The 25,453-nt window shown below is 48.3% G+C and overlaps 1 protein-coding gene across 1 annotated transcript in view; it reads left to right on the forward strand.

Annotated features, from left to right (window-relative positions):
* The first annotated feature begins 454 nt into the window (after positions 1–454).
* Positions 455–25,453, forward strand: part of CDH1 (cadherin 1) — a 100,569-nt gene continuing 75,570 nt past the window's right edge. The window contains 2 exon segments of the mRNA NM_001133902.1: positions 455–626; positions 1,471–1,585. Of these exon segments, the coding sequence (NP_001127374.1) occupies positions 579–626; positions 1,471–1,585 (163 nt within the window). The 5' untranslated portion in view covers positions 455–578.

Here is a 25,453-nt window from a genome sequence, read left to right on the forward strand (position 1 = left end):
CAGCTACTAGAGAGGCTGGGGCCAGAGGACCGCTTGAGCCCAGGAGTTCGAGGCTACAGTGAGCTGTGATCGCACCACTGCACTCCAGCTTGGGTGAAAGAGTGAGACCCCATCTCCAAAACAAACAAACAAAAAAACCCAAAAAACAAAAGAACTCAGCCAAGTGTAAAAGCCCTTTCTAATCCCAGGTCTTAGTGAGCCACCGGCGGGGCTGGGATTCGAACCCAGTGGAATCAGAACAGTGCAGGTCCCATAACCCACCTAGACCCTAGCAACTCCAGGCTAGAGGGTCACCGGGTCTATGCGAGGCCGGGTGGGCGGGCCGTCAGCTCCGCCCTGGGGAGGGGTCCGCGCCGCTGATTGGCTGTGGCCGGCAGGTGAACCCTCAGCCAATCAGCGGTACGGGGGGCGGTGCCTCCGGGGCTCACCTGGCGGCAGCCGCTCACCCGCTCTCAGTGGCGTCGGAACTGCAAAGCACCTGTGAGCTTGCGGAAGTCAGTTCAGACTCCAGCCCGGTCCAGCCCGGCCCGACCCGACCTCACCCGGCGCCTGCCCTCGCTCGGCGTCCCCGGCCAGCCATGGGCCCTTGGAGCCGCAGTCTCTCGGCGCTGCTGCTGCTGCTGCAGGTACCTCGGATCCCCTGACTTGCGAGGGACGCATTCGGGCCTCACGCTCCGCGCCCCAGCCCCGCGCCCCCGCCCTGCGCCCCTTCCTCTCCCGTCGTCACCGCTTCCCTTCTTCCAAGAAAGTTCGGGTCCCGAGGAGCAGAGCGGCCTGGAAGCCTCGCGCGCTCCGGACCCCCCAGTGATGGGAGTGGGGCGTGGGTGGTGAGGGGCGAGCGCGGCTTTGCTGCCCCCTCCAGCGCAGACCGAGGCGGGGCGTCTGGCCGCGGAGTCCGCGGGGTGGGCTCGGGCGGGCGGTGGGGGCGTGAAGCGGTGTGTAGGGGGTGGGGTGTGGAGAAGGGGAACCCCGGTGCAAGTCGAGGGGAAACCAAGAGTCATGGGGACGATCCTCGAGGGAAGGAGAGGGGCATCTGTAGAAATAAAGGCACCTGCCATGCCAAGAAAGGTCGTAAATAGGAGTGGGGTTCCCGGGGATAAGAAAGTGGGGTCGGAGGAGGTGGGAGCGCCCCTCGCTCTGAGGAGTGGTGCATTCCCGGTCTAAGGAAAGTGGGGTCGGGGAGAATAAAGACATCTCCAATAAAATGAGAAAGGAGACTGAAAGGAACGGTGGGCTAGGTCTCGAGGGGGTGACTCGGCGGCCCCCTCCCGGGAGTTCCTGGGGGCTCGGCGGCCGTAGGTTTCGGGGTGGGGGAGGGTGACGTCGCTGCCCGCCCGTCCCGGGGTTGCGGGCTGGGGTCCTTCCCCAATCCCGACGCCGGGAGCGAGGGAGGGGCGGCGCTGTTGGTTTCGGTGAGCAGGAGGGAACCCTCCGAGTCACCCGGTTCCATCTACCTTTCCCCCACCCCAGGTCTCCTCTTGGCTCTGCCAGGAGCCGGAGCCCTGCCACCCCGGCTTTGACGCCGAGAGCTACACGTTCACGGTGCCCCGGCGCCACCTGGAGAGAGGCCGCGTCCTGGGCAGAGGTGAGGGCGCGCTGCCGGTGTCCCTGGGCGGAGTAGGGAGGGGTTGGAAAGGGGCCGAGAAATTGCACTCCCACACCCCTGGGTTGCAATGGGCAAGCTCCCTCCTTGGCTCAAACGACACGCCTTGGAATTTACGCAGATTTGGGGATCCAAACGTTTATGACTGAACACTTTGGTGGAGGGGGTGACCCTGCCTGGTTGTTAACTATGTTATAAAGAAGCGGAGGTTGAGGGCACTTACTAGAAGCCTTCGTATTTCTCTTATTGCCCTCAGCACTGTAGAGACAGTCTCTCATTTCAGACTGCAAAAACCTGGTGGGTGGGAAGGACTGGCAGGAGTATTCCAGTTTTACAGTTGAGCAAATCGAGGCTAAGAGGGTGACATATACTTGCTCAGGGTCAGCAGAGCAGATATCTGAACTGGGATCTGACTCCCAGGCCCCATTAAGCACCATCTCTGGGATGACTGAAGAGCAGCCCTCTCTTGGTTACTGGACTGTGGCTTTTGTTTATAGATATAAAAGCTTTTCTTTTTTTTTTTTTAAAGACAGGGTCTTGCTCTGTTGCCCAAGCTGGAGTGCAGTGGCACAATCGTAGCTTATTGCAGCCTCCATCCTCTGGGCTCAAGTGATCCTTCCCATCTCAGCCTCCCTAGTAGCTGGTTATCATGGGCATGTGCCACCACACCTGGATAATGTTAACTTTTTTTTTAGGCTGGGCACAGTGGCTCAAGCCTGTAATCCCAGCACTTTGGGAGGCCAAGGTGGGCGAATCACAAGGTCAGGAGTTTGAGACCAGCCTGGCCAACATGGTGAAACCACATCTCTACTAAATAAAAATATAAAAATTAACCGGGCATGGTGGCGTGTGCCTGTAATCCTAGCTACTCAGGAGTCTGAGGCAGGAGAATTGCTTAAACCCAGGAGGTGGAGGTTGCAGTGAGCTGAGATAGTGCCACCGCACTGCAGCCTGGGTGACAGAGCAAGACTCTGTCTCAAAAAATACATAAAAATAAAATAAATTTTTTTTAGAGACAGGAGTCTCTCCATGTTGCCCACGCTGGTGTCGAACTCTTGGGCTCAAAGGATCCTTCTGTCTCAGCCTCCCAAAGTGCTGGGATTGCAGGCCTGAGACACTGTGCCTGGACCAAAACATCTTGATACAGGTACTGTTTCCCCCAAGGAATAATGATTTTTTTTTTTTTTTTTTTTTGAGATGGAGTTTTACACTTGTCGCCCAGGCTGGAGTGTAATGGCGTGATCTCGGCTCACTGCCACCTCTGGCTGCCAGGTTCAAGTGATTCTCCTCCCTCAGCCTCCTGAGTAGCTGGGATTACAGGTGCCCACCACCATGCCCAGCTAATTTTTTGTAGTTTTAGCAGAGAAGGGGTTTCACCATGTTGGCCAGGCTGGTCTCAAACTCCTGACCTCAGGTGACCCACCTGCCTCAATCTCCCAAAGTGCTGGGATTACAGGCATGAGCCAGCACGCCTGGCCAGGAATAATGATCTTTTTTAAAAAAAAAGCATGGTAGTTCTGACTCAGGATGAAAATGCATACACCCAATGTACTTCTAGGCCTTATCGTTGTGATAATCTAGAGTTTGCTTTGTTGCATTTGACTGTTGTCCAGGGAGCAAGGGAAGGGGCTAGTTTCTCTTCCGGTTTCACTGAATCCCAAGTGCTTCCTTTATATCAAACCACTTTCTCCTCTCTCATGATTTTAGTTGATTGGGTATCACAATAAAAGACTTTTTTTTTTTTTTTTTTTTTTTTTAAGAGAAATCACCCACAATTCCCCTGAGGGAACACCTCCACTGTGTCATTCTTCCAGTCTTTGACCACATGAATCTTTAGCAATCATGCTGTTGTCTTTATATTTTTTTTTTGAACTTTGGAAGTCGTTCGAAGTTTTTTACAGAGAAACTACAGCTCGACTGATGAAGTGTATTTGCTCTGTGTGCTCTAGAGCTTTCTATTGGATCAGAAGTTATCTCTAACTCCTGGGCTCAAGTGATTCACCCGCCTTGGCCTCCCAGAGTGCTGGGGATTGGATATTTTGATGTCAGTGAGCATTGAGGAGTGGCTTCTCGGGGGAGGCAAACTTGATCCAGTCTTGGAGAGCAAGGCAGGGGCTAGAAACAAGCTTGTATCTGAGTGTGCGTCTGGGGTATCCCAGTGCTAAGGCTGGTGACTTTGTTTTCCTGCACCAAGATATTTGGTAGCACCAAGGGTGGGTTGGTCTGGTTTTTACTTCTCCCCTCTAAGCTCCTGTGTCTGACCAATAATATTATTACATATTAACACTAATATGTTAATAATTAATAGTGACACGTATTCACTTTTGCCTCAGACTCTGGGGCAAGTGCTTCACATATTTCACCTCATTTAGTCTTCACTAGAACACTGGGAGGGTGGGCACTGTTATTCTTCCTACTTTGCAAGTGGGGGAACTGAGGCATAAAACAATTCTGTAATCTGAAGTATCCACAGTTGGTCTTTTCCTTTTTCTCCTTGTTTTTTACCTCAATAACCTGAACAAACAAAAACAAAGAAAAAAGGTGTTTGGGGAATTAGTGTCCAACGTGAAGTAAGCTGAGAATGGAGGTGTTGATAGGGTGGGACCCCCGAGAGGGGGTGGTGATGACGGAGATGGGTCAGACCGGGGGGGAGGTGGCGGGGGATCCTGGGGCTGGTGGTTTAGTGGGAAGAGGCAGCCTCCACACAGAATCCGCAGGCCTCTGGTGTGGTGGGTTTCAGTTCCCTTTATGTCCACAGACCCCCACCCCCACACAACAGATTTCCTGACATTTAATATTTGTTTTGGCTTTTTTGGACTGTGGGGTCTCCTTGTACCAGTCCAATGTGGAATCGCCCCAGGATGGAAGTGCCCTTCTGGTAAAATCACACGTTCGATCTGAGGAACTGGCTTGTGATTTTAAAAGGCCGCTAGGACTTGGGATGTGGCCTGGCTCTCTTTGGACAGTGCAGAGAAGTGAAGGGATGGATGTAACATTGGCACCAGGTTTAGACATTGGCTTCATGGAGAATTTACTCCACGGAAATTTTGAAATTTGAAACCTGTCACTTTTTGTGCACAGGTAGCTGTAGGGTCTTAACTCAGGGGACTTTGGAGAGTTTGTCATTCCTCTGCCCCATGCCGTGGCTGACTCCATGATCTCAACCTTGTATTTATTCCATTGGTTTCTCTCCAGCTTCTAGAATGAAGACCTTTTTAAAAAAAAAAACAGAAAACCAAACTCAACTGTAATAAACCAGTTTTTGTTTTGAGACGGAGTTTTGCTCTTGCTGCCCAGCCTGGAGTGCAGAGGTGCGATCTCGGCTCACTGCAACCTCTGCCTCCTCAGTTCAAGCAATTCTCCTGTCTCAGCCTCCTGAGCAGCTGGGATTACAGGCACATGCCACCATGCCTTTGTATTTTTAGTAGAGACAGGATTTCATCATATTGGTCAGGCTGGTCTCGAACTCCTGACCTCAGGTGAATCCGCCTGCCTCGGCCTCCCAAAGTGTTGGGATTACATGTGTGAGCCACCATGCCTGGCTAATAAACCAGTCCTTTAGAGTTGCTGCTTATTTTCCTTCTTCATAGCACACACCTGTTTGAGAAACCCAGGCTATTAGACAGTTTGGGATCTCTGAAGTATTAGCCTAGTAACCACAGCTGTAAGTTGACTCAGGCGCGGAAAAAAGAAAAGCTGGCAGGCTTTCCCAGTGATTGTTTTCTTCCTTTGCTCGCTCTGCAATCTGGCCTTGGAAACACAGGGCCTATATTTCAGTGTTGAGGTTTGGCTGCTTGAGGGGTTGACCTAGTTCACAGGCACCCAAACTTTGTGGATTAAATACACCCATTTCCCCTCTTTTTTTTTTTTTTTTTGAGACGGAGTCTCGCTCTGTTGCCCAGACTGGAGTGCAGTGACGTGATCTCGGCTCACTGCAACCTCTGCCTCCCGGGTTCCAGCGATTCTCCTGCCTCAGCCTCCTGAGTAGGTGGGACTACAGGTGTGTGCCTCCATGCCTGACTAATTTTTGTATTTTTAGTACAGACAGGGTTTCACCATGTTGGTTATGCTGGTCTACAATCTGGAGTTTTGCTCTTGTTGCCCAGGCTGGGCAAACTCCTGGCCTCAGGTGATCCGCCCACCTTGGCCTTCCAAAGGGCTGGGATTACAGGCATGAGCCACCGTGCCTGGCCATTTCCCCTCCTTTCTGAAGGATGTGCTGAAAGGTTCAGAAAACAGTATGCAGCCTCCCTAATACAATTAGACTTTTAAAAAGCAAACCCAGAAACAGCTTTGGGATCACCTTACATCATCAGATCCCCACCCCCTACCCCTCAAACTCATAAGAGTCACTTCCCCAATTACTCATGTCTGTGACAAAGGTTGATCTGAGCTTACTGGGAAAGGAGACCAGTGGGCCGCCCTCCTGGCCTTGCCTTTGTGTCTCCGGAGGTGCGGAGGTGGAAAGTCCTGGGCCCCGGCAAGGCCATGTAAGGAAGGCTGGCTGCTGCTTCCTCCCAGTGGGACCCTGCCTGCCCCTCTCTGCCAGGTGGTTATGGAAATCCCTATTTGCTCTCCAGGGCTTTTTATTGGGTGAGGCTTTTCTTCCAATATGCTCACCTTGTGTCTGTTACACATTCCCTTCCAAGGTAGCCCCAGATACGCCAAAGGCTGAAGCTCTCATATCTCCCAGAAGCTGCCCAAACCCTAAAATCCCCAAGAGGCACCTGTCCCAATCCAATCCTTGCTGGGTTTCTTTCCTTCTTTCTTTCTTTCTTTCTTTCTTTCTTTCTTTCTTTCTTTCTTTCTTTCTTTCTTTCTTTCTTTCTTTCTTTCTTTTCTTTTCTTTCTTTCTTTCTTTCTTTCTTTCTTTCTTTCTTTCTTTCTTTCTTTCTTTCTTTCTTTCTTTCTCTTTCTTTCTTTCTTTCTTTCTTTCTCTTTCTTTCCTTTCTTTCTTTCTTTTCTTTCTTTTCTTTCTTTCTTCTTTCTTTCCTTTCTTTCTTTCCTTCTTTCCTCCTTTCCTTCTTTCCTTTCTTTCTTTCTTTCGAGTGTCACTCTGTCGCTCAGGCTGGAGTGTAGAGAGGTGGGATCTCAGCTCACTGCAACCCCCGCCTCCCATGTTCAAGCGATTCTCCAGCCTCAGCCTCCTGAGTAGCTGGGATTATAGGCACGCACAAGCACGACCGGCTAATTTTTGTGTTTTTAGTAGATTTGGGGTTTCACCATGTTGTCAGGCTGGTCTTGAACTCCTGAGCTCAAAGTGGTCTACCTGCTTCAGCCTCCCAAAGGGCTGGGATTACAGGCATGAGCTACCGAGCCGGGCCCCTTCCTGGGTTTCTATCCTGCCTCAGCTCTATCTCCTTTGAGGGCACAAGGCTTTCAAAAAGGAGAATGAAATCGTTCAGCAGTGGCTGTTTAGGATCCTTCAGCGAGGAAGTACGGGAAACCAGGTTTGAATTTTAGCCACTAGCTATTTGACTTTGAATAAGTCACTTTACTTCTATGAGCCTCAGTTTCCCCACCTGTAAAATGGGGTGGTAATACTTATTGATCTATTATGAGAATTCAGTATGCACATTCATTTAGTTCACAAAAGTGAGTGCCTGTTGTGTGTTAGCACCGGGCTAGACCCTGAGGTTACGGCAGATTGGACGGAACATACATGCCAATGGGCAGGAATGTAAAGAGAGAAAGTAGAGAGAATAATTTCAACAGTGGTTGATATTTCTTAGGGACACAGTAAACTCTCAATGTTATTTTGAGCAAATGAATGAACACATGAATAAATCACTATCTTGGCCAATGTTTTTCCCTCTCAAACTCTATGGACTTGGTCCAGCCCTTAAGGTTGATTGTAAATGGGCAGGGAAGAATTTGGTCGGTTAGAACCTTCCATCATGCTCTGTGTGTGCTGGGGATACTGTGTTCATAGCTTCCCTCTGAACGGCTGTAGAGGGCAGGGAGGGAGACCTCAAACCTGAGTCTGGAAATGAGAGGGCATATAGTCATTTTTAAGTGTTTTCCACCTTTGGTCAAATAAAAAGAAATCTGTGGTGCATGCTCACTCTTTCTCTCTCTAGCCCCATCTCTAGCCATCTCTCTCTCTTTCTCTCTCTCTTCCTCTTTGTTAATGTAAGTTTCCCTCAGCCAGGGATTCCAGTGTCCCAGCTTGTTCTTGTTACTTTAGCGGCTGGGGCGGTGCGGGGGGAAGGGAGGGGGCGGGCTTAGGCCTCCTCCCTTTCTGCACTTTTCATCTTCCTCCTTCCTTCCTCTTACCTGCCTCCAGTCCTCCACTTCTGCTCAAGATTTGGGTGGCATCTTCCCCAAATTCAGAAGGTTCTTGAATCAGACTGCCTAGATTTCAATCCAGTCAGTGTCCTTTCCCAGCCTAGGGATGTCAGCCAAGGACTTAGTTTCCCTCTCTGTAAAATGAGCATAATAGCACGGAGACATCATAGTATGGTATGTCAAGCGTTCAGTGAATATGAAATATTAGAGCCCCAGGAGGACTTGGTACTGTCTGTTTGAAAGTCTCCCATGTTTTATGTTTGGTTCAAAAGATCCCCTGCGCTCCCTCTCACCCAGCAAACCAGCCAAACCAGTTTCTTCACCCTGCCTGCTTCTGTGTTAAGCAAACAGTGCACTGCAAACAGTGACTAAGCCTAGTGCCTTTGTTAGGAAGAAACTGGCGTTTTCTTGCTCGCCACTGTGCAGGGTGCTCAGGGTGGACTGGAATGGGTTTGTTGTGGCTTAGGAAAGGGGACCTGTTCGTGGAGGTTGTGTAGAATGGGGGTGGGAGGAGTGGGGCAAGGCGCAGCTAGGGCCGGGGGAGTCAGGATGATCTTGAACTTGTCAGCTTCTGCTTGGCTTTTAAAAGTATTTCAGGCCAGATAGATGCTGTGGCTCACACCTATAATCCCAGTGGTTTGGGAGGCCAAGGCCACAGGATTACTTGAGCCCAGGAGTTTGAGACCAGCCTGGGCAACATGGCGAGACCCCCATCTCTACAAAGATTAAAAAAAGAAATTAGCCAGGCATGGTGGCGTGCACCTGTGGTCCTAGCATCAAAAAAATGCAAAAATTTGCTGGGCGTGGTGGCATGTGTATGTAGTCCCAACTATTCAGGGGGCTGAGGTGGGGAGATTGCTTGAAGCCCGGGAGGTCAAGGCTGCAGTAAGCCATGATTGCACCACGGCACTCCAGCTTGGGTGATAGAGATCTTGTCTCAAAAAAAAAAAAAAAAAATATATATATATATATATGTGTGTGTGTGTATATATATGTGTGTGTATATATATGTGTGTGTATATATATGTGTGTATATATGTGTATATATATGTGTGTATATATGTGTATATATGTGTATATATGTGTGTATATATGTGTGTATATATGTGTATATATGTGTGTATATGTGTGTATATATGTGTATATATGTGTGTATATATGTGTATATATGTGTATATATGTGTATATATGTGTGTGTATATATATGTGTATATATATGTGTGTGTATATATATATATATATATATATATTTCATGATGCACATGCCTAAGAATACCTGTCTGTTCTCCCGCTGCCAAAAATGCTCTGTCCCAGCCCCTGAGATCCTTGTGGCTAAAAATCAAATCATTTGGGGCACTTCATGCAGACTTGCTCTCTTGCAGATTCCCTGAGAGTCAGTCTCCAAGGGTGGAGATCTGAACTTGACATTTACTTATTTATTTATTTTTTGGGATGAAGTCTTGCTCTGTCACCCAGGCTGTAGTGCAATGACACGATCTCAGCTCACTGCAACTTCCGCCTCCTGGGTTCAAGCAATTCTCGTGCCTCAGCCACCCAAGTAGCTGGGATTACAGGCATGCACCACCACGCCTGGCTAATTTTTTTGTATTTTTGTAGAGACAGGGTTTCACCATGTTGGCCAGTCTGGTCTCAAGCTCCTGACCTCAAGTGATCTGCCTGCCTCGACCTCCCAAAGTGCTGGGATTGCATGCGTGAGCCACCACATCCAGCCTTGAACTTGACATTTTTAAAAGCTCCTCAGGCCGGGCGCGGTGGCTTATGCCTGTAATCTGCACTTTGGGAGGCCGAGGCGGGCAGATCGCAAGGTCAGGAGTTCGAGACTAGCTTGACCAACATCGTGAAACCCCATCTCTACTAAAAATACAAAAATTCAGCTGGGCGTGGTGGCATGCGCCTGTAATCCCTGCTACTTGGGAGGCTGAGGCAGAAGAATTGCTTGAACACGGGAGGCGGAGGATGCAGTGAGCCGAGATTGTGCCACTGCACCCTAGCCTGGGTGACAGAGCAAGACTCCGTCTCTAAATAAATTAAATAAATAAGCAAGCTCCTCAGATATCTGCTGCCACTCAATGCATTTCCCCGGACAATCCCAGGGACTAGATGTTCGATGAGTAAATACCCCAGACAGGATGTGGGACCTGGTTGTCCAGCCCAAGGCCAGGGATCCCAGGGCACACCCTTGATCAGGGAGGGATAGACTGGTGCTTTTGCAATGCCCAGGATTGAGAACTCTATGGATGCAAAGAGGGGTGGATGGGAGGCTGGGTGCAGTGGCTCATGCCTGTAATCCTAGAACTTTGGGAGGCCAAGGTGGGAGGATCACTTGAGGTCAGGAGTTTAAGACCATCCTGGCCAATATGGTGAAACCCCATTTCTACTAAATATAAAAAAAGCTAGCTGAGTGTGATGGTGTATGCCTGTAATCCCAGCTACTTGGGAGGCTGAGGCAGGAGAATCACTTGAACCTGGGAGGCGGAGGTTGCAGTGAGTGGAGATTGTGACATTGCACTCTAGCCTGGGTGACAGAGCGAGACCCCATCTCAAAAAAAAAAAAAAAAAAAACCCACCAAAGTGGAGTGGATGGGTGTGGGAGTGGGGGACCCAGAGAAGTAGCCAGTGCACCCAGGCCTAAGACTCACCCGCTATGCTCAGGGAGATTCCAGAAAAGCTCCAAGACAGACCTCTCAGCGGGTAATTCTAGTAGGCTCCAAGAATGCCACTGGAGTGAGAATGTGTTCAGAGGATGCCAGGAGTGGTCAGCTTCACCTGCTGGGCCTTGATGAGTAAGAGGGCATCTTCCATGCAAGGAAAGGGAAAGGGCACTCCAGGAGGAGGAAGTGGGGTACCCAAAGGTGTGGCAGGGTCATGGAGGCAGAAGGCTGGAGCTGTGCCTTCCTGGACACGGGAGGAGGAGGGAGGAGAGGGTCCCAGGATGAGGCTGCAGAGGCAGGTGGGCCAGGTTACCTCTGGGCCTTGGGCCGTGGGTCATGGAGGGTTTTCTCTTTCTGGGCTTTTCATAGGCAAATTATTCACTCGGTTAAAAAATAAGTTTAAATATACATCTTCATATATATATGAAAAAGTTTGTATATATATCTATATGGCAGACAACGAAGTCTCCTTCCCACCCCAATCCACGCTTCACCCAGTTCTTTCCCAGGGCACAGGGAACCGATTTCATTAGTCTCTTGTGTATCCTTTTCAGTGTTTCCTTATGGAAATATAAACATAGTCTTGTTTCTTTATGCCAGTGTAAATTCCTAACATATGATCTTTTTACACAAAGCATAGTATATGATAGCACTGCTCTGTACCTTGTTTTTCTCCCAACAATATATCTGTATGTTCTCTCTCTCTCTCTCTCTCCACACATATCTTCCTTAGACCAAGTCTTGCTCTATTGTCCAGGCTAGAGTGCAGAGGCGCAATCTCAGCTTGCTCAGTCTCCGCCTCCCTGGTTCAAGTGATTCTCATACCTCAGTCTCCCGAGTAGCTGAGACTACAGACGCATGCCACCACACCTGGCTAATTTTTGTATTTTTAGTAAAGATGAGGTTTCACCATGTTGGCCAGGCTGGTGTCAAACTCCTGGGCTCAAGCAATCCACCTGCCTCGGCCTCCCAAAGTGCTAGGATTACAGGTGTGAGCCACCATGCCCGGCCCATTGTTATTTTTTTTAATTAAAAAAAAATTTTTTTTTAATTATTTACTTATTTTTATTTTTATTTTTTTTGAGACAGAGTTTCGCTCTCATTGCCCAGGCTGGAGTGTCATGGCATGATCTTGGCTCACCGCAACCTCTGCCTCCCAGGTTCAAGTGATTATCCTGCTTCAGCCTCCAGAGTAGCTAGGATTACAGGCATGCGCCACCACACCTGGCTAACTTTGTTTCTTTGGTAGAGACAGGGTTTCTCCGTGTTCATCAGGCTGATATCCTGACCTCAGGTGATCTGCCCGCCTTGACCTCCCAAAGTGCTGGGATTAGAGGCGTGAGCCACTGTGTCCGGCCATTTTAAAATGTTTAATTTTAATTTCTGTGGGTACAAAGTTGGTGTGTATATTTATGGGGTACGTTCTTTTATTTTCTTTTTATAGCTACGTAGTATGGATGCACCATAGGTTATTTAGCCAGTCCCTGATAGACAGACACTGGGTAGTGTCCTATCTTTTAGGAGACAGTATTTCAGAGAGTAACCTGGGATATACATTTTTTCTACACATTCTGGTGTATCTGGAAGATGAATTTCCACGGGTGAGCCTGCTGGGCCCAGGTATGTGCATTTGTAATTTTGGTAGATATTGCCTTCCACAAAGACTGTGATCCATTTGCACATCAGCGTTTAGAGACAGTCAGTTTCCACTGTCCCAATGGAGGTTTTGAGCAAGAGGTTGGGAGAGGTGTTATGTGCCTGCCTGTCTGAAGATAAAACAGTTTTTGTTTTTGTTTTTGTTTTGAGACAGAGTCTCGCTCTTGTCGCCCAGGCTGGAGTGCAATGGTGCAATCTTGGCTCACTGCAACCTCTGCCTCCTGGGTTCAAACGATTCTCCTGCCTCACCCTCCTGAGTAGCTGAGTACAGGTGCCTGCAACCATGACTGGCTAATTTTTGTGCTTTTAGTAGAGACGGGATTTCATCATGTTGGCCAGGCTGGTCTTGAACTCCTGACCTTAGGTGATCCACCTGCCTTGGCCTCCCAAAGTGCTGGGATTACAGGCATGAGCCACCGTGCACTACCAATAAGACAGTTTTGATTTGGGGGAAGGTTTCCAGCACCTAAATGGTTCTAAACAAGAAGTAATGCCAACAGCTTCTAGAATGTTCCTTTGGACCAACACGAAACAGAGGAGAAAGAGGAACAATTCAGGGGAGGAAAATTCGTTTTTGGTGAGGAATATGTTGAGTTTGAGTGTCTGAAGGAGCCACAGGTGGAGTTTTCAAAGGGGTATTTGGGAATGTCAGCTCTGTGCCTGGAATAATGTGAAGTACCAGTTTAAAGAAGGATTTGTATAGGATAGTGGTCTTTTTTACTTAATCTTGTGTCAATAGATACAGAGAGTTTTCAGAGACCTCACAAGCTGGAGGATTAAATGATAGAAGGTGTTTGTTTGGAGAGTGTTTACTTGAAGGTGGCCAGCAGATGAAAGACAACTATTTGTGTCCATTTGCACAGGGTTAGAGAGTGGGTCCTGCCAGTGACCTTGCACACTTGACAGTTGATCCTCCCTGTAGTCCAAGGTGGGAACTTTCATCATCCCCTACTGTGGAAGAGGAATCAGGCTCAGAGGTTGCACTGCTTGCCCCCAGGTCACCCCGCCAGGTGATGGCAGTGCTGGGGCTGCAGGCCAGGCCTTTCTCCTTCCAAAATCAGGTCTCTCATCCAGTTCCCTCTACTACACTGTTGCCAAACTCAGCATCTCCAGTGGGACTTGATTCACCTTTCTAAAGGAAACGAACTCCCTTCTTCCCTTTGGAGAAGCTGTCATTGTACCTTTTTCATCTCACTTATTTTATTTATTTTATGATTTTTTTTTTTTTAAGAAACAGACTCTTGCTCTGCTGCCCAGGCTGGAGTGCAGTGGTTTGAACTCCTGGGCTCAAGCAATCCTCTCATCTTGGCCTCTCGAAGTGCTGGGATTACAGGTGTGAGCCACCAGGCCTGGCCTGCCTCTCACTAATTTTGATTGTGATGCTAGAATTCAGCTTTTTTTTTTTTTTTTTTTTGCCTTCGGAAGGCCTCTTTTGTCTTTTGCTTATGGGCAGTTTCAGCCGGTTTCCCTCTTGACCTTTACTTCCAAATAAATGCTAGCTGAACAGCACTTCTCTTCCTTTCGGTCTCTTTCAACTCTCTGGGTCCCAGAAAATCCACTTATATTGGCCTTCAAGACTTGGGAGTGTAGGGACAGGGAAACCGCCCTAAAGAAACTCTTGTTCCAAATGAGACCTACTCAAGGTGCTTGGCCAGGCAGGCATCTGGGGCATGGCTCTTGCTGCTGAAAGAGGGAAAGTTACTACTGGGACCTAATGGGGCCTGCCTAGAAGGGTTGAACCTGTTCCACATGAGCAAGATCATAAACGGTGGCCAGCTCAGGACCCCGTGGGATAATTGGCCAAGTTCTAGATAATAATTAGCTGGCTTTGTAATTAGAAGAGCTTGTAACAAGCCAAAAGCCTTTCAAATTTATTTGACCTGGGCAAGTTCAAGAAGAAGAAGAGCGCCTGATTCTGTGGTTTGGCATTCAGGCACGCCTGTATGCCTTCTCTCTCCTTGTTTTTTTTTTTTTTTTTTTTTTTTTAAAAGACAGGGTCTCTCTCTGTCACTCAGGCTGGAGTACAGTGGAGCCACCTTGGCTCACTTCAGCCTCGACCTCCCTGGCTCAAGCAATCCTCTCACCTCAGCCTCCCAAGTAGCTGGGACTACAGACACACGCCACCATGCCCGGCTAATTTTTTAAATTTTCTTTAGAAAAGGGATCTCATTATATTGCCCAGACTGGTCTGGAACTCCTGGGCTCAAGGGATCTTCCCACCTTGGCCTCCCAAAGTGCTGGATTTACGGGCATGATGCCAAGCTGTTTCTCCATTCCCAAAAGAGAAGTTTCAGCATGTCTTTACCTTCATTGTCACAGCAGCTTCCTTCCTGGTCTCCCCACTTATTCCTTCCCCTTCATCCAAGCCAGTCTTCTCCATCCATCAGTCAGAGTTGATGGTTTTTAAAATTAAGTTGGAAAATATCACTCCTGCTCAAAATTACTCATGGTTCCCCATTTCAAACAAAATAAGCGCCTAAGTCCTTTCTATGACTTCTGAGGCTTCACTGATCCGTCCTTTGACTCATGTACCTGGGGTCCTCATCTCCTCCCACTCTTCTGTATGCTCACTTTGTCCAACAACTTTGTTTCCTGGTTATACTTAGAACACACTACACACTCTTCTACCTCAGGGCCTTTGCACTGGCTGTGACCATTCCCATAATATCTGCACAGCTCACTCCTTTCTGTCCTGAAAAGACTGCAAGCCTTTGCTTAAATGTCACTCCTGCCCTCAGGGAGGCCTTTCTTGAACCCCTTATTTATTTATTTATTTAGAGACACAGTCTCACTCTGTCACCCAGTCTGGAGTGCAGTGGCGCGATCTCGGCTCACTGCAACCTCTGCCTCCTGGGTTCAAGCAGTTCTCCTGCCTCAGCCTCCTGAGTAGCTGGGATTACGGGTGCCTGCCACCACGCCCGGCTAATTTTTGTATTTTTAGTAGAGACAAGATTTTACCATGTTGGCCAGACTGGTCTCGAACTCCTAACCTCAGGTGATCCACCTGCCTCGGCCTCCCTAAGTGCTGGGATCATAAGGATGAGCCACTGTGCCTGGCCCAATTTATTTATTTTTTGAGACAGAGTCTTGCTCTGTCACCCAGGCTGGAGTGCAGTGGTTTGACCTCGGGTCACTGCAACCTCAGCCTCCAGAGTAGCTGGGATTATAGGTGCCTGCCCTCATACCTGGCCAATTTTTTTTTTTTGAGATGGAGTCTCAACTCTGTCACCCAGGCTGGAGTGCAGTGGCTTGATCTTGGCTCACTGCAACCTCCGCCTCCCTGGTTCAGGCAATTCTCCTGTCTCAGCCTCCCAAGTAGCTGGGATTACAGGCATGTGCCACCACGCCTGGCTAATTTTTGTATCTTTAGTAGAGACTTGGTTTCACTGTGTTGGCCAGGCTGGTCTTGAACTCCTGACCTCAGGTGATCCACCTGCCTCGGCCTCCCAAAGTGCTGCGATTACAGGCGTGAGCCACCACACCCGACCTGGACCCCCTGTTTATGATAGTAAACCCTGCCCTCAGCCCTCCCCACCTCTTTTACTTAGTTTTCTTCAGTACTTTTCACTGTCTAACACGCTACGTATTTCACTTATTTCACCTGTTCACTGTCCGTGTCCTCCCACTAGAACAAAAGCCTCAAGAGGTTTTAATGTCTTTAATTTTTAAATTTTTTTATTTTTAATGTCTTTTATTTTGTACTTGGGCTGAATTGCAGCTAGAATAGTGCTTGGTACATAATAAGGGCTCAGTAAGTATCAGAAGCAATGAATGAATGAGAGGTTTCAGAATGTATTTAGTACAGACAGGTCTAAACAGATCTCTCTTTCTGGAGGATATTTCACCGTAGTTGTTTTTTTCTTTTTTTAAAGACAGGGCTTTATGTATTAGCCACAGAGAAGGGAGGAGGGGTGTTCTCAGGGCGTGTGCCTCTGGTTGGCACTCCCCAGTTTCTCTGAGCTCTGCACACCCCTGATGTAACCTTACCTAATTGTCTTGTCACAAAACAGCTTGCAGTCGGGAGTCTAAAGGTCAGATGAGCCATTTCGGCCCCACACTTCTGAGCGTAAGGAAGCACCAGATCAAAATCTAGGCAGATATCTGAGCCCGCCAGAGCCATCTGTTTGGTTTCCTATTGTGTGGGTAACACCTTCCTTGAGCAAGACTCTCAGATACACCCAACACCTGCCCCCTGGGTATCTCAGCATCCTTCAGACCCATGAATTGCTCAAGAACCGGTGTCCGTTCTTCCAGTTTTTGGCAGTGCAGAGGAGCCTGGAAAGAGCTTGATGAGAGATGCAAAAAGCTCAAAGACAAAAATGCAAGGCCGGCCAGCCGTGGTGGCTCACGCCTGTAATCCCAGCACTTCGGGAGGCCGAGGCACAAAAATCCCTTAAACCTGGGAGGCGGAGGTTGCAGTGAGCTGAGATCGCGCCACTGCCCTCCAGCCTGGGCGACAGAGCGAGACTCAGTCTCAAAAAAAAAAAAAAAAAAAAAACAAGGTCTGCTTAATCAGATCTCGGCCAAGATAAAAATCTCATGGCTTCAAAATCCATCTGATCAATAAATATTCATGAGAGAGTACTGTAGGGCAACATCTTGTAAATCTTTTTTTTTTCTTTTTTTCTTGAGACGGAGTCTCGCTCTGTCGCCCAGGCTGGAGTGCAGTGGTGCGATCTTGGCTCACTGCAACCTCCGCCTCCTGGGTTCAAGCGATTCTCCTGCCTCAGCCTCCCGAGTAGCTAATTTTTAGCCACCATGCCCGGCTAATTTTTGTATTTTTAGTAGACATGGGGTTTCACCGTGTTACCCAGGATGGTCTCAATATCCTGACCTCGTGATCTGCCCTCCTCGGCCTCCCAAAGTGCTGGGACTACAGGCATGAGCCACCGCGCCCGGCACATCTTGTAAATCTTTATGTAACCTAGACTACTCTGCCTTCAGGAGGGTAACTGCTTAATGGGTAGTGTGGCTAGATTTAGCAAATAACAATACAGGACTCTCAGTTACATTTGACGTTCAGATAAACGATGGCTAATTATTTAGTATAAGTTTGTCCCATGCAATATTTGAGACATACTTAAAAAAAAACTATTTGGCAGGGCAGGGCACGGTGGCTCATGCCTGTAATCCCAGCACTTTGGGAGGCCGAGGTAGGTGGATCATGAGGTCAACCGATCGAGACCATCCTGGCTAACATGGTGAAACCCCGTCTCTACTAAAAATACAAAAAAAAATTAGCCAGGCGTAGTGGCAGGCGCCTATAGTCCCAGCTACTCTGGAGGCTGAGGCAGGAGAATGGCTTGAACCCGGGAGGTGGAGCTTGCAGTGAGCCAAGTGAGCCATTGCACTCCAGCCTGGGTGACAGAGCGAGATTCTGTCTCAAAAAAAAAAAAAAAAAAAAAAAAAAAAAAAATTATTCAGCAGGGCACAGTGGCTCATGCCTGTAATCCCAGCACTTTGGAATGTTGAGGTGGGAGGATCCCTTGAGCCCAGGGGTTTGAGACCAGCCTGGGCAACATAGGGAGACCCTGTCTCTACAAAAGATTTTTAAAAATTAGCCAGGCCTGGTGGCATGAGCTGGTAGTCCCAGCTACCCGGGAGGCTAAGGTGGGAAGATCACCTGAGACCACAGAAGTCAAGGCTGCAGTGAGCTGTGATTGCATCCCTTCACTCCAGCCTGGGCAACAGAGTGAGACACTGTCTCAAGAAAAAAAAAAAAGTATTTGTTGTTGTATTCTCTATTGGGATCATAAGCAACAGTGTATTGAGCGGTGCTTTCTGTATGTTGAACTCTTCCCGTATGCCATCTCCTGTAACCCTCATGCACACAGGTGTGTCATGCACACAGGAAGTGGGAGAGCCTGGCCGTATGTCTGGTGGCTGTTGGACTCCAAAGTCTGTGCTTTTTATGGCAGGAAAAGGCAACTCACATGACAGTCTGTGAGCAGCTATGTGAAAGGGATGGATCATTCCTTCTCTGAAGGTCTCAGGTGACAGAGGCATTTGCCTGTCCATTCACTGAATGAATTTATGCTGAGCACCTGCCAAGCCATCTGCTAGGCACTGGGGATGCAGTGGGGCCCAAACAGAGAAAAACCCCTGTCCTCATGGAGTTTCTCTTCTAATTGGAGGGGACAGGTAGATGGTGATGTATGGAAGAAAAAATAAAACTCAGCAGGAAGGGTGATGAAAACTATGCATTGGGGTGGAGAAATTTAGGGGCAGTCATCACTAAGAAGGATGGCATTTGTGTAAAGAAGAAGTGAGGTGCTCAATAGATGTTAGAATTGGACTGTGTCAGCTGGGCGTGGTGGTTTATGACTGTAATCCCAAGCCAAGGCAGGTAGATCTCTTGAGCCCAGGAGTTCAAGACCAGCCTGGGCATGATAGAAACCTGCCTCTACAAAAAATCCAAAAATTAGCCGGGTGTAGTGGCATATCCCTGTAGTCCCAGCTACTTGGGAGGCTGGGGTGAGAGGATCACTTGAGCCTGGGAGGTTGAAGCTGCCTGGGAGGTTTAGCCATGATCGCACCACTGCATTCCAGCCTGGGTGACAGGGCAAGACTGTCTCAAAAAAAAAAAAAAAAAGAATTGGACTGTATCTTGAGGGGACTGGACTTCTACATTCAAGTCTATATTCATGTCATTGAAAAAAACTGTTCTCTAGTCAGGCATTTTAATTTTTAAATTTTTTGTTAAAATAAAAAGAGAGACAGGGTCTTGTTACGTTGCCCAGGCTAGTCTTGAACTCCTGAGCTTAAGCAATACCCCCGCCTTGGCCTCCCAAAGTGCTAGGATTACAGGTCTGAGCCACCATGCCCGGCCAGGCCAGGCATTTTCTAGAGAAGGAATCCTGAGGGCTCATTTTCACATCTCCTTTATTATTTATTTATTTATCTTTCTCTTTTGACCTGCCACTTTAGGAACATCTCCTTTAAAGGGTATCAGATTTAAACCAGGAAATAATGTTCATTCCAAGCCACCCCCCACCCCTCGGCATGTTGCCCAAGAGGAATATTGCTCTAGTGGAGTTTTCTAAATTTCTTTCTTTTTTTTTTTTTTTGAGACAGAGTCTTGCTCTTGTTGCCCAGGCTAGAGTGCAGTGGCCTGATCTCGGCTCATTGTAACCTCCACCTCCTGGGTTCAAGCGATTCTCCCACCTCAGCCTCCGGTGTAGCTGGGATTACAGGCATGTGCCACCACACCTGGCTACTTTTTGTATTTTTAGTAGAGATGGGGTTTCACCATGTTGACCAGGCTGGTCTCCAACTCCTGACCTTAGGTGATAAGCCCTCCTCGGCCTCCCAAAGTGCTGGGATTACAGGCATGAATGAGCCACTGCGCCTAGCCGAGTTTTCTAAAGATTCTTCCTGCGAAGGGATGAGAATTTCCTAAACAGGCATCGTTTAGGGCAGATTTTTTTTTTTGTGCATGTATACGAGTGTTCCTAGGACCTGGTACTTACTTTGGAATCTCACCTTCAGTACGAGGCTTCCTCCCCAACAAATTCTTCACCACGACTGTGTGAGAGTGTTTGAAAAAGAGAACAAGATGACCAACTTGTTGGTGGGGAGAGTTGTGGCTTTCCTATTGGAAAACATCATCTCTTGAATAAGCAGTGAGGCAAACACCTGGGCACTTACTTTATGAACAGGTGGGGTGGGGCCCTGAGTCACCGACATTGAGAGGCCTCTCCTGGTGAGGTTTTTCAATATCAGGTTGAATCAGCGGTGACATCACCCTCTATAGTGACAGGTACTCTAGGTGCCGGCTCTTACTCATAAGCCCCAGGAGATACTAGCCCTAGATCTCTTCTCTGTTAGCTTCATGCTAAGAGGTTTTGGAGAAATGACAGCTGCTTGGTGACGTTCATGTGGCTGATTTCATTACCACCTAACTCCCAGGCTTGTAATCATGACTTAACTTTCTGGAGAAAATAGAATTTGTGGTTGTATTTCTTGTAACTTTTGCCTTCTTGTCTCAAGTCTGCATTTAAAAAGAGGCCAGGTGCGGTAGCTCATGCCTGTAATCCAGCACTTTGGGAGGCCAAAGTGGGAGGATTGCTTGAGCCCAGAAGTTGGAGACCAAATTGGGCAACAAAGTGAAACCCTGTCTCTACATACAAAAACAATTACCCAGGCATGGTGGCATGTGCCTGTGATCCCAGCTTCATGGGAGGCTGAGGCAGGCAGATCCCTTGAGTCCAGGAGGTTAAGGCCTGCAGTGAGCTGTGTTTTGCACCACTGCCCTCCAGCTTGGGTGACAGAGCGAGATGCTCTCTCAAAAACAAAAAACAAAACAAAACAAAGCCCTCTTCTACTCCTTGAGGTTTTTGGATGTTTCAGAGCTGTATTTTGAGTCTTTGATTTTTTGTTTTGTTTTGTTTTGAGACAGAGTCTTGCTCTGTCACCCAGGCTGGAGCGCAGTGTTGGAGTCTCAGCTCACTACAACTTCCACCTCCCAGCTTCAAGCGATTCTCCTTCTTCAGCCTCCCGAGTAGCTGGGATTATAGGCCAGCGCCACCATGCCCGGCTAATTTTTGTATTTTTAGTAGAGACAGCGTTTCACCATGTTGGCCGGGCTGGTCCTGACCTCAAGTGATCCGCCCTCCCAAAGTGCTGGGATTACAGGTGTGAGCCACGGCGCCCAGCTGAGTTTTTGATTTTGAAACTTCATTTAAGTTGTACTTATTTTTCTTTGGGCTTTGTAATTTGGTTATGATTTTTCATTCTTCTTTCTGCTAATCCTCTCACCTCCACCATGGGAGTGTTTAAATACCTAGGAAGCTGTTGAACCTAGGAAACCACATTTTATTTGCCAGATGTGAGGTTTCATATCTGGTTTCGACGGAGATTTGACTCATCAGCATTTATTTCTCTTTTAGCCTATGAGTCTCTCTTAGAGAAGATGAACTGGGAGGGTGGAATGCAGCAGGATTGCCTGGATTCCAATCCCAATTGGACCCTTACTTGTCCTGTGATTTTGGGCAAGTTTCTTTCTCTTTTTCTTTCTCTCTCTATCTTTCTTTGTCTCTCTCTTTCTTTCTCTCTCTTTCTCTTTTTCTTTCCTTCCTTCTTTCTCTTTCCTTCCTTCCTTCTTTCTCTTTCTTTCTTTCTCTTTCTTTCTTTCTTTCTTTCTTTCCTTTTTTCTTTCGTTCTTTTCTTTTCTTTTCTTTTCTTTTTTTTTAGACAGGGCCTTGCTCTGTCACCCAGGCTGGAGTGGAGTGTTACAATTTTGGCTCACTGCAACCTCTGCCTCCTGGGCTCAAGTCATCCCCATCCTCCCACCTCAGCCTCCCAAGTAGCTGGGACTACAGGTGCATGCCACCACTCCAGGCTAATTTTTTTTTATTTTTTTATTTTTTGTAGAGACGAGGTTTTGCCATGTTGCCCAGGCTGGTTTTGAACTCCTGAGCTCAAGCCATCTGCCGGCCTCAGCCTTCCAAAGTGCTGGGATTACGGGTGTGAGTTGCTGCACTGGCCTGCAAGTTTCTTTCTTTTTTTTCAAAATTTTTTGCATCCCTCGCCTCTACCCCAACCCCACCCCATTTTGCCTAGGGCAGGCTTCTTTTTATTTTATTTTATTTTTTTTTTTTGAGAGAGAGAGAGAGAGAGACCCAAATGGGAATTCCCTAGGGCCAGTTTCTTAATCTTTCTGTGCCTCAGTCCCCTCACCTGTACAAAGGGGATAAACATAGCTCCTACCACAAAGGATTGCAATGAGGATTCAATGACTTAGCATGTGCGAAGTGCTTCCAGTGCCTGGTACGTAGCAACCACTCTTCATTTAGTTTTTATTGGCTGGGCTCCGTGGTACACATCTGTAGTCCTAGCTACTTGGGAGGTTGAGGCAGGAGGGTCACTTGAGCCTGGGAGTTTCGAGGCTGCAGTGCATGCTGATTGTGCCCGTGAATAGTTACTGCTCTCCAGCCTGGGCAATGTCTCAAGAATCGATCTCTAAAAAAACAAATTAGTTTTTCTCATTAGATGTTTCTGCTTTAGACTTGTGCCAAGGGAGTGAAAAAACATGGGGGGGCAGAGTGGTGGTGTAAATGTCAAAGGAGCCACAGAGGATTGAGTATGAGGAAGAGTGACACTGCTTTGTCACTTTGCTCTTGACCTCCTAAAGGATAAGACGCTCCTTTGACCCAACACCCATTTGAGTGCAATTTTTTTTTTTTGAGACAAGAGTCTTGCTCTTTTGCCCAGACTGGTGCCATCTCGGCTCACTGCAACCTCCGCCTCCCGGGTTCAAGCAATTCTCCTGCCTCAGCCTTCTGAGTAGCTGGGATTACAGGCACCTGCCACCATGCCTGGCTAATTTTCTCTATTTTTAGTAGAGACGGGGTTTCACCATGTTGGTCAGGCAGGTCTCAAACTCCTGACCTCAGGTGATCTGCCCCCCTAGCCCTCTCAAAGTGTTGGGATTACAGGTGTGAGCCACCGTGCCCAGCTAATTACATTTAATTAATTTATTTTGAAAAATACAAGGTCTCACTGTGTTGTCCAGGTTGGTCTCAAACTCCTGGGCTCGGGTGATCCTCCTGCCTCCGCCTCTGACAAGTGCTGGGATTACAGGGGGCACAGTGGCTCATGCCTGTTATCCCAACACTTTGGGAGGCCAAGGCAGGAGAATCGCTTGAGCTCAAGAGTTTGAGACCAGCCTGGGAAACATAGCAAGACCCTCATCTCTACCAATAATAATAGTATTGTTATACAATAACCACCATAGTCATTGCATTCGTTTATTGATGAATACTCAACTGTTCATGTATGATCTTGTTTTTTTGATCCTTGCGTCAACCTTAGAGTTAGGTACTATGGCAATTCCATTTTCTTTTCTTTTTTTTTTTGTTTTGTTTGGTTGAGATGGAATCTCGCTCTGTCGCCTGGGCTGGAGTGCAATGGCGCGATCTTGGCTCACTGCAACCTCCGCCTCCTGAGTTCAGGCAATTCTCCTGCCTCAGCCTCCCAAGTAGCTGGGATTACAGGCACGTACCACCATGCCCAGCTAATTTTTGTATTTTTTAGTGGAGACAGGGTTTCACCATTTTGGCCAGGCTGGTGTCAAACTCCTCACCTCAGGTGATTCGCTTTGGCCTCCCAAAGTGCTAGGATTATAGGCGTGAGCCACCACACCCGGCCTGACAATTCCATTTTCAAATCATAAACAGAAGCTTCTAGAGGCCGTTCACTTACCTAGAGTTCCACAGCTAGGGGAGCTGGGAAGGAAAAGGTGTATGTCCCGCCCTGGCTGGCTTTTATCCCTCCCATGCTCAGCGGCTCTATTTCTAAGAATATTCCCATTCTAGATCCATCACTTTGCCCTAGAAAGGAGCCTCATGCCAAATATACATATTTTTTTTTTAATTTTTTTTTTTTTAAGATGAAGTCTTGCTCTTGTCCCCCAGGCTGGAGTGCAATGGCACGCTGTTGGCTCACTGCAAGCTCTGCCTCCTGAGTTCATGCCATTCTCCTGCCTCAGCCTCCTGAGTAGCTGGGACTACAGGTGCCCACCACCATGCCCAGCTAATTTTTTTTTTTTTTTTTTTTTTTGCATTTTTAGTAGAGATGGGGTTTCACCGTGTTAGCCAGGATGGTCTCAATCTCCTGACCCCATGATCCACCCCGTCAGCCTCCCAAAGTGCTGGGATTACAGGCATGAGCCACCACGCCCAGCCCTTGTAAAGTATTTTAAATTCTAGTTTTCCAAAGATGGGAATGTGAATTGTCTTGTAAAGTATAACCGTCTCCTGCCCCTCGTTTATAACAGGCCTTGGAGAATGTTTCTCCCGCATTCTTTCTCTTTAATCTGGGCAAGGTGTCTTTATTAATAATATCACAGACCACCACACACACCTTGAGATTTAGTTCTCCTCGGCAAGGTGTGTGAGTGCCTTCTGTGTGCTCTGTGTCAGTTACCAGCCTTGTCTCCAGGAGTTTGGAGCTGACCCAGGGGTGACAGAAAACACTGGGATGCCAAGTCATCAGACAATGGGATCATTTAGAATCCAGGTGGGGTGGGACTGTGTGGGCTGGGTCAGCTGGTGGAGCTTCCCCAGGGTGGGGAGGCCATGGGGAATCTGGGATGTGGGGTGGTACGTGAGCAGGAATACGGGGAGACTCTCAGCCTCTGGTGCTGGCTGAGAGGGTCATGCCCCAAGCCTAGAGGGGTGGGGGCGGGACTTCCTGCACAGAGACCGGGAGACAGGAATATGACAGATGGTATATTTGGATGGTGACTCAGATAGGTCAAGTGAAACTGAACTTCCGGTCCTCGAGTCACACGGGAGGGTAGGGGCTGTGAGAAAACTCCCTCGTTGGTTCTTCCTACAGGGCCTTTGAGGCAGACAGGGCCCAACAGAGCCTGGCAGGACTGCAGAAGGACAGTAGTGTGGCTGGTTGGGCGGGGCCCTTTTGGCCTGAAGGCTAGCAAGCTGGGAGAACTTGGAGAACCCAGGCAGCAGGTCCTCTGCCCTCTCGCTGCCTGGGGCAGCCCTTGGAGAGGCCTGAGTGGCCCAGGCTGATACATCAGGCCTGGGGCAGCCCCGCTGGGCTATCCCATACCCTCTCCCCTGCCCCCAGATGTTTATCCCAGATCCCCTTCTCCTCAAGCTTGCTTCTAGGTGCCCATCTCACCCATCCTATCCATCCATGTGTCCATCCTCCATTCGTTTGTTCAGTAATGATGGAGGGGCTGTTATGTGCCAAGCACTGTTCTGAATGGGGGACACAGAGACCCAGACACATACGAATGTCCGTCCTCATGGAATTTGTATTCTTAGGTATTGCGGGGAGCAGGCAATAAACATAATCAATTTGTAAAATATTTAGAGTGCTGAGTGGAGACAGGTGTGTAGGAAAGATGACTTGGAATGGAGCATTGCTGGGAAGCACTAGGGTGATCTGAGAAGCCCTCACTGAAGGGGGACATTTGAGCAAAGACCCAAGAGAGGTGAAGGATCAGGCCATGTGACTAGGTAGGGAAGGGTATTCTAGATGGAGGGAAGGGTGTTCTAGATGGAGGGAACAGCAAAGACACACCCCTGATACTGAGCAGAAGGGCAAGGTCAGTGACCAAGGGGCAGGGGCTGGCAGAAGGGCAGAGGGGGTGGCAGCATGTGGAGGGCCTTGTACCCATCACCAGGACTTTGTCTTTCACTCGGGACTCCTCCGGTCCTTTAGCCCAGACCCACCGGCTGCCTCCTCCTGCCAGTTCTGCCTCCCCTCT

The sequence above is a fragment of the Pongo abelii genome, chromosome 18, assembly GCF_028885655.2.
Source record: "Pongo abelii isolate AG06213 chromosome 18, NHGRI_mPonAbe1-v2.0_pri, whole genome shotgun sequence".
Classification (NCBI taxonomy): Eukaryota; Metazoa; Chordata; class Mammalia; order Primates; family Hominidae; genus Pongo; species Pongo abelii.